General features: G+C 49.3%; 1 protein-coding gene across 6 annotated transcripts in view; it reads left to right on the top strand.

The window, feature by feature from the left end:
• Positions 1–596: 596 nt before the first annotated feature.
• Positions 597–9,011, top strand: part of IGSF9B (immunoglobulin superfamily member 9B) — a 115,274-nt gene continuing 106,859 nt past the window's right edge. For all 6 annotated transcript variants that reach the window (XR_014214128.1, XM_082201350.1, XM_082201349.1 and 3 more), the window contains exon 1: positions 597–928. Coding sequence is in view for 5 of the 6 variants with exons in the window: in XM_082201350.1 (XP_082057476.1) it covers positions 862–928 (67 nt within the window). In the remaining variant the exon portion in view is untranslated. The remainder of the gene's footprint in view (positions 929–9,011) is intronic.

Here is a 9,011-nt window from a genome sequence, read left to right as displayed (position 1 = left end):
GGATCGGAGTCATCGGCAGGAGTGTGGGAAGCGGCGGGCGAAGTGGAGAGTAAGTGCACCGGAGCTCTGGAAAGGGGCATCTCCTCCTCTTCCCTCCCTTCTCCTCCACACCAGCTGCAATGGGGAGCTCTGCAGAGCTGGGGCTGCAGCCAGCACCCCGCCCCCCCCCGCGCTGCACGGACCCCCTCCTTGCTGCTCCCTTCACCCTGCTCCAGGGAGCCCCCTCCTCTTGGGGAACCGGCCATGCAGCTTGAGCAGGGAGGGAGAGAGGGAAGGAGGGAGGAAAAGGCGACTGGGGAGGGAGAGAAGGGGGGAGGCACCCAACTCCTTCTCCCTGGCATTGCGCATGATTCTGCGGCTCTGTGCATTGCACGCTCCAACCCACCTTGGGAGGGAGGGGGGAGGAAGGGGGAGGAGGGGGATGCTTCTCTCCCTCCCTCCCCCCTCCCTAGCGTTGTCTGCGCCCGGAGCCAATGGGGGCCCGCCTCTCTCCCCGGCCGTCCAATCGTCGGCCGGCGGGGGCGTCGCCCAGGAGGCTCAAATGGCCCAGGCTAGGCTGCGCGCCGGAGAGGAGTTGTGCGCTCTGGCTGGCGCTCGCTCGCTCGCTCATTGCTGGCTGTGCGTTCCGCGAGCCGCGCAGGTGCCGCTGCACGTCGGGGAGAGGCAGGATGGCGAGGGCGGCGGGGAGGCAGCCAGGAGGAGGGCTGCGGAGGGCATGAGAAGGAAGCGGAGACGAGGGGGAGGCAGCGCGCCTTGTGCACTCGCCCCGGGCTGGGCTGGGCTGGGCAGATGAGAAGGTCCCCGGCAGGGCAGGGCGCTTTGCAGCTAGGATGATGCTCCTGGTCGGCGGGCGGTAGTACTATGATTTGGTATGTGGCCACTTTGATAGCAAGTGTGATCAGCACCAGAGGACTGGCAGCAGCTCAAGGTGAGTTGAAGTGCACCGGGTCCGTCCCCCCCTCCACCCCCCTGCAGCGGTTTCTCCTTTGCGCTCTGGGCTGGCCTCTTTGGGCACCGGGAAAGCTCTCCGGGCTGGCGCTTCCTGTGTGGACCTTCCCTTCTCTCTCTCTCTCTCTCTCTCTCTCTCTCTCTCCACACCTTTCATCTCTCATTTGTTACCTGTATCCCTTCGATTCGGGAAAGGATGCTCGGCTTGTCGTCCGCCGCGCCGCCGCCTTCGCGCAAAAGGAGTTTCCCTTGCGAGTAGGGGATCGCTTCAGATTGTAAGGAAAAGAAAAGAAGAAATACTCACAAATAAAAAAGGCAGCATGCTTTCTGCTCCCCGCCTTCCTCCCCGGAGAGGGGTTGGTTTCAGAAATGGTTAAGTGATACGGTTTCATCAGTACAGTAAAAACCATTTAAAAAATAAAAATCAGCCAAAGATGCGATGAAGTGAGAGCAGGACTTGAATAAGTCTTTTGCAGAGTTTTTGAAACCTTGGACCGTGGCTCGTTCTTGGTCTTATTTTATTTTTGTTTGCCTGGTTTTTCTGTAACAATTTCAGAGGAAGGTTTGGCAGAGAGCATGTCGATGGACTTTGCAGAAAGGTGTGCAATTGACCAGTGCATGTTCGTGATCCAAGTAACGTATGAGTCCGTGATCTAGCAAGAGGACGATTCTTTTCTTTAATGCTGAAGTTGCTTAACAAAGCAGTGCTGTGAAGGCTGCAATCCTGTACATGCTTACCGATGATGTAAAGCCCCACTGAACGCTGCAATGCTTGCTCATATGTAAGATCTGTTTGCCTGGAAGTCTAAGCTACTTCCAACCTCTCTTTTCTGAATACTCTAGGGAGAGCTAGAGATCCTGGGTCAGTGATGAAGTATGTGAACCTTTTTCACGTGTGTGTGACCTGTCACTAGGTAGCTGCCTGCAGTATTTTTCTTGGGGCAGAGAGATCACCATTGAAAGTGAGATTTCTAGTTTCACATGTTCATCAGAAAGAAATCCATCTGGGCTTTGTATTTAAATGCGATCCTGGGTAGTTACCGGTAAATACTAAGATATAGAGAGTTGGTTAGCTCATTTTTTTCCCCTTGCAGGCATGAATAAGCTTGTGATTCAATAGAAGATTCTAACTTTACTTAAGAGATGACAAACTGGATTTCCGAGAGGTTGGGTAGGATGTTTGGCAAAAGGCAATTCTCACCGCGTTGTGCTGCAGTCTCTGGTTTCAGGGCTTTTTCATTGGTGCCACCAGTGCTGTGGAATGCTCTCCCAGCTGAAAGGGAGAGGTTTCATCAGTATTGGCATTCTGCCGGCTCCTGAAGACACACCTGTTTAGGAAAACTGGCCCCCAAAACTGAACTTCAACTTTTATTTTTTAAACTTGTCATTTAAAAGAAGCCTGTTCAAATAGTCAAGGCTTTCAACTTGTGCTATTCTGTATTTTATTTAGTATGCTCTTAAATGTTCTGAGCAAATTGCTACTGGGTATTTTAACCATGTATGTATTTTATAATGGATTTTATAGCTGTGAACTGCTACAAGCAGTATATAAATAAATACCCATATTAATAAATATATATATGTGTCTCTTGCCATTGCAGTGCAAGGACTGTGCGGGTGAATATACAATTTGCTCAGGGGGCTTAAAGTTTGCAGCATAAACCTATACCTTCTTTCTTGCCCAGTGAATCAGCCCTGGTTATGTATGATTGTTAAGTACTTAAATGGTTCCGAACAGCATGTGGGGGAAAGGTTAGAGTAGCAGTAGCCTTGAGCATTTTATGAAAATGCTAATCATTTTTTAAAAATGACCTCTGTGGAGGGCAGTCAACCCAAACTCAAGCGTATGAAAGCTTAGCTCATAGAGGGCCATTGTGTGCAACGTATGGGATGGAAGACACCTGAATGTTGCTGGTGGTGCTGGGGGAGAGTGGGGTTGCAGGGAATGACCACTCTGAGACATTTCTTTCAATAAGTTAACCAGAGAGAGCTGCTGTCTGGAAGCGGGCAATGCTGCAGCCCTGAGGTCCATGAGCGCAGAGTAAGAAATAGTGGAAGGATAGTGGGTTTGTCTCTCCACTCTCCTGGAGGCTGGCATGACATGAACACCTTACAATTTTTTCAGTTAAGAGCTGGTGTCCAGCTATGCAAACCAGCCTGCAAGTCACTAGTCCACCACACTTACCTGTATATCATTTATGTGGCATGTCAGCACCCTGCAACAAGGGCACACAACTCCCCCCAGCTCACAGAAGCTGTTCTCCTTGGTATATTCGAAGTGACATTGTTTGCCGCAGGTGACCAGGCACGCTCACCTGCCTGATATAACCTCTTGTTGCTTTGGGTCAAGGGCCTCTGGCCAGCTCTCCCCTTTGGTTTTGGGGGAAGGATGGTCTTAAAAATGATTTTTAGTAAAGCTTGGCTGTTCTTAAGGGATGGTGTCAGGCGTACATTTCCAGGATTAGCATATGTGGCTCTCTAAACAAATTTCCCGCAACCATGTTCACGATCCATTAGTTTAATTGCATTTCTCCAGTGTCATTTATTTTCTGGTTGCTAAGCACCTTGCATTAGTGTGTTTAGTGGGAACCTTCCGTCGGAGGCTAGTGTCGCTACCCCTGCATTGCCAGATGTGGTCTGCATGTGCAGCAGTATGAGGTGGGAACAAGGTGCTTCAGACTGCAGGTAGCAGTACTGGTGAATTGCATTATGGAACTCCCTGCAAGCAGAACACTAGCACAACAGGGAAGGGGCTGGGATCTCTCCCTGAAGTCCTAGGTTTTTTTACTTGCACATTTTTGGGGGGATGGGGAATGGATGGGAAGCTGAGTTCTGGCAGAGACCCGATTTCCCACCCTGTAACTTTGCTTTGCCTGGCATAATGTTTTATTTGGAATAAATAATGCTGATGTAAGGCATTAATGCCTGCAAACCTGAATATGCTTATTTATTTCCTCCAAGGAGATCAAGGCAGCATGCATGGCTCTCCTCCTTCCCATCTTTTATCGTCACACCAACCCTGTGAGGTAGGTTAGACACTGTGGCTGGCCCAGGAGTGGAGGCTTTGTGGCTTGCATCTACATAGGTGGCTGAAATCAGGGAGGAGAGGTCCATAGCTTAGTGGTGGCACAGCTGTTTGGCATGCGGAAGGTCTTGGGCTCGGTCCATGATACATCCAGTTAAAAGAATCAGGCTGGAACTTATGGGAAATGCCTCTTCTAGAGAGCTGCTGCCCATTAGCATAGGCCAGAGTGGCCTGGAGCAATATTTCCTAGCTTGGTGCCCTTGTTGGACTCTTGCTCCCATCATCTCTGACATTTGGCTGTGCTTGCTGGGGGCTGATGGGCGCTGGAGTCCAACAGCATATGGAAGGGTGCCAGATTGGGAGAAATCTGTGCTAGAGGAATAAGCCATGCAGAGTTGGGCAAGGCCAGTTTGCACCAGGAATTACACATTCCTGAGATGCTCAGTGCTGCGGATACATTAGAACCAGCTCAGACAGCTGGATCACCTAGCTTGGCACTGTGATCCTGGCAGAAACTCTCCAGCTTTAGGATCTCAGTCAGGGTTCTCTTATTTATCTGCTTATTTATTGCAGTTTTAGACTGTCGTTCAGCCCACAAGATCCCAGGGTAGTGTAGAAAAGTCTGCAGCAGTGGTGGGAAACCTTTGTCTTGGGGGTGTAATTAGGAATTGGAGATCTGCCCGCCAAGATACTTTGGGAAGCTGCCCCCACCTTGGTGTGGACATCCATCCACTCCTGGATGTCCAATCAAGCACAATGTTGGAAGATTCAGGACAGATAAAAGGAAGTACTTTATGCAGTGCATAGTTAAATTGTGGAACTCCCACAGGAGGCAGGGATGGCCACCAATTTGGATGGCTTTAAAAGGGGACTGGAAAAATGCACGGAGGACATGGCTATCAACAGCTGAAAGCCATAATGGCTATGCTTTGTCTCCTCTGCCAGAGACAGCAATATTTCTGAATACCACTTTCTGTAAACTGCAGGAGGGGAGAGTACTTCTGCTTGCTGGTTTCCCACAGGTACCTGGCAAGCCCCTGTGAGAACAGGATGCTGGACTAGACAGATCACTTGCCAGATCCAGCAGAGCTCCTCTTGTGTTCTTTCCTGCCCCTGACATCATATATAATGTCAGGCACAGCGAAGTTCAGCTGTGGTTGCTGCAGAGGAAGAACTGGAAGAGAGCTCAGAGCTCCTACTCCTGCCCCCCTGCAGCATGAATGCAAACCAGGGCTCCAAAGCAACAGACCCTCCTTTGCAGTTCAAGTCACAGCTGCAAAGGAGGAACCGCTCCTGATTATTCTCCTGCAGCCGGGGTCCTCCCCTTGCAGGATTGGATTGGGGACCTTCTGCATGCAAAGACCTTGTTCCACTGCACTGCAGCCCCACTGATGATGAGCTGATTAACAAGTTATGCTCTGGATCCTACCATCTCTCCATCCGGCGGTGGACCTATCAGACCATGTAGGAAAGGCTTTTTAAGCAGTCAAACCAGCTTGTCCTCTTGTGGCTAGTTGGGATTGTCTCCTAGGGACTATACAGTGAAATGTGTGTAAATGTTGCTGCCTTCCCCTCTCTTCAGACTGGCGTCGTGCCAGAATCACAGGTGTGCATGGGTTGCTATCAATCTTTATAGGCTTGTAAATCATTTTATTGGCATATTTACACAGCCAGCGCAGCGCAACCACCTGTAAGCAGAAATATCCTTCTCTCCCCACAACTCCAGTAGATCAACCCATGTTGTACAAAGCAGACAATTCCATCAGCAAGTGATAACCGTGCAGCCATTGCCAACCTGATGCTCTCCAAATGTTGCTGTTGTTGGAACTCTCATCAGCCCCAACCAGCATGACCCATAGTCAGGGATGGAGGACCACAGGTGGTCCATCCCTGTAGTTGACAACGCCCTACAGCAGGGATGAAGAACCTGTGGGTCTCCAGGTATGGTTGGACTACAGTCTCCATCATCCCTGGCCATTGGCCATGTTGGCTGGGGTTGATGGGAGTTGGGGGTCTAGAAAAATCTTGGAAGCCATAGGTTCAACCTAGGAGAAAAGTCATGGCTCATTGGTGGAGTATGTGTGAAGTTCCCAGACTGAATCTAGTTCATCTCCAGATAGGGCTAGGAAGAAGTCTTGTTGAAACCCTGAAAAGCTGCTGCCAGTCAGTGTTGAGTTGGGTGGAGCAATGGCCTGATTCAGTATGAAGCAGCTTCCTATAACCTGATTTTGGGAAGCTCAGTGGCAGAGTGCATGCCTTGCAATGGGAAGGTTCAACCTCTGGCATCCTCAGGTGTAGAATATGAAAGATTCAAGTCTGGAATCCTGGTGAGTCTCTGCCAGTCAGTGTAAACAATACTGAGCTTGGTGGACCAATGATATGGCAGCTTCCTGTGTGTTCCTAGGGCTGCCTTCCAGATGGTGGACTCCCAACTCTGATCAGCCCCAGCCAGTGTGACCAATGGTCAGGCATGATGGGAGTTGTGGTCCAAGACATCTGGCGGTCATCACATTGAGCAAGGCAGCTCTCAGCGGTTTGTTCCTTGGGGCCCAGGACCTTTGTGTTCTCCCATGAAGCACACTGCATGATCTTGGTCACCGCCACTCAGCCTAATCTACCCTGCAGGGTTGTTGTGGAGGGTTAAATGAGGGGGGGTGAGAATTTTGCATGTCACCTGAAGCCTCTTGGAGGAAAAGATGGGATATAAATTAAATGAATGAATCCGTGAATAAAATGATTGCACTGTCAACACCACGTATGTTGATGGTGGCATGTGATGATTTAGAATTAAACCGGAAAGAGGGAGGGATTCTTATTACAAGAGCTACCCTGCAGTAGAACAAAATCTTGAAAATCATCAGAAGAGCAGCTCTTTCTCCCATTAACCTACCTGTCATTGCACACCTGTGTTCATTATTTTATGCCACACCAGCAGCTTGAAAGGGAGAGGGAGACAGTACTGTGCTGAATTTTCACTTTGCTGCTTTTAGGGTGCGTGTGTGTTGGGGGCTCTTTCCCTTTACATTACCCCCCACCAGACCAGATTTTTGTGTCCTGCCTACTGTTCCACTGTGGGATCGAAGGTAAAAAGAGGAAGGAGCACAGTGAGAATTGATGGTGTGTGTGTGATGAGTTGGTGGAGGATGAATGGCAGAAACTCCCCCTGTCAATGCAGCTACCTGGAGGAGGAAGTGGGTGCGGAGATCATCCTGGGTTTCTTTGCACCAGAAGCTTCCTCCTTGCAACTAGCCCCCTTGGGGGTGACACACTTCACAAGGGGAGGGGCCACAGCTCCTTGGAGAGCAGGGCATTTGCTTCATATACAGAAGAAGATCCACAGTTTGCCAGTGATGGGAAATATTTCTCTACCCGAGCCCCTTGACAGCTGCTGCCACCACTGAGCTAGGCGGTCAAATAGTCGAATTACCTGGCAGAAAGCGGCTTCCTACACCCCTGTTACCAACGGCTGCACGTCCCAGTTTAAAGTGGCTTTTTCTCTGCCAGTCAGATGCTGCTTAGTGAGTATGATGATGCCACGGTGCTACATAGCCAATCAGGTTTGGCATGATGGTGATGTCATGGAGGGGAAAGGAATCCCTCCGGTTTCTCTCTCTCTCTCTGTCTGAATGGGGAAGGAGGCAGGAATCTCCATTGCTCAGGCAGCTGCATCGATATTCCCTGCATTCTTCTGCTGGTGATTTCCTGCTTGTGCAGCAAGATTCCTGCCCTGGGTCCAGCCTGGACTTGCAGGAGCAGCTGGTGCAGAAATGTGGATGGGAGAATCCCATGTTTCATGCATTCTTTTGAAAACAATGAAAGTGTGCATAGATTACTTCCTCACTGTTCTTACTCATGTTTTAGTTAGCTGCCCATGATTTGATTGAGATGAGGGAGGCTCCGTCAGGTTGCCTGATCATAATGAGATGGTAACCCCTTCTCTCATCACCCAGTCTCTTGTGAACATTTTTTTGTGAGCCCTTTTATGCAGGAGTGCAAAAATACCTGAAAGAGATAATGGTCATAGATGGTTTTGGAAGTGGTGAAAATGCCTATGAAATGCACACCTGACTTTTGAATTGGCATGAAACCACCCCTTTTGCCAAGTTTGCAGATGGTTCTCTGATTAGTCACCTTGAGGTGATTTTGTATTTGCTGCCGGTAACCTGATTAATGGTTGTTTATGTCTTTGGTTTAATAATAATAATAATAATAATAATAATAATAATAATGATTTATTTATACCCCGCCCGTCTGGCTGAGTCTCCCCAGCCACTCTGGGTGGCTCCCAATCAAATGTTAAAAACAATACAGCATTAAGCATTAAAAACTTCCCTAAACAGGGCTGCCTTCAGATGTCTTTTAAAGATAGGATAGCTGCTTATTTCCTTCACATCAGAAGGGAGGGTGTTCCACAGGGTGGGCACCACTACTGAGAAGGCCCTCTGTCTGGCTCCCTGTAACCTCACTTCTTGCAATGAGGGAACTGCCAGAAGGCCCTCGGCGCTGGATCTCAGTGTCCGGGCTGAACGATGGGGGTGGAGATGCTCCTTCAGGTATATAGGACTGAGGCCGTTTAGGGCTTTAAAAGTCAGCTGATCTTGGGGTGGGTGTGTTTTTTTGTTTGTGTGCACATGTACACCACCTCAGAGATTGTCATGAAAAGTAGTCAGCCCGTACTGGAGATGATTTCAGCATGCCTCTGGGTATCATTTTGCAGTTCTGTGCTGTGGCAGAAAAACTGCAGCATTTGAAATTGCCCTCATAGAATCACAGAATGGTAAAGTTGAAGGGGACCCTGAGGGTCATCTAGTTCAACCGGCTGCATTGCAGGAATCTCAGCTAAAGGATCCATGGCAGATGACCATCCAACCTCTGCTTAAAAACCTCCAAGGAAGAAGAGAACTCAGAACTTGGGGTGCTTGTCAACTAAGTTTTACTCAGAGTAGGCCCATTGAAACCAATAAAAGGGTTTGCATCAGAATCTCCTTTCCCATTTTAGCAGGGATTCCATGCAAACTGCTTCCTGAATCAGGAGGCG

Source organism: Podarcis vaucheri (genome assembly GCF_965113315.1).
Source record: "Podarcis vaucheri genome assembly, chromosome: 15".
NCBI lineage: Eukaryota > Metazoa > Chordata > Lepidosauria > Squamata > Lacertidae > Podarcis > Podarcis vaucheri.
Note: the sequence above shows the minus strand (reverse complement) of the source record. Positions and strands in the feature narration are given on the sequence as shown.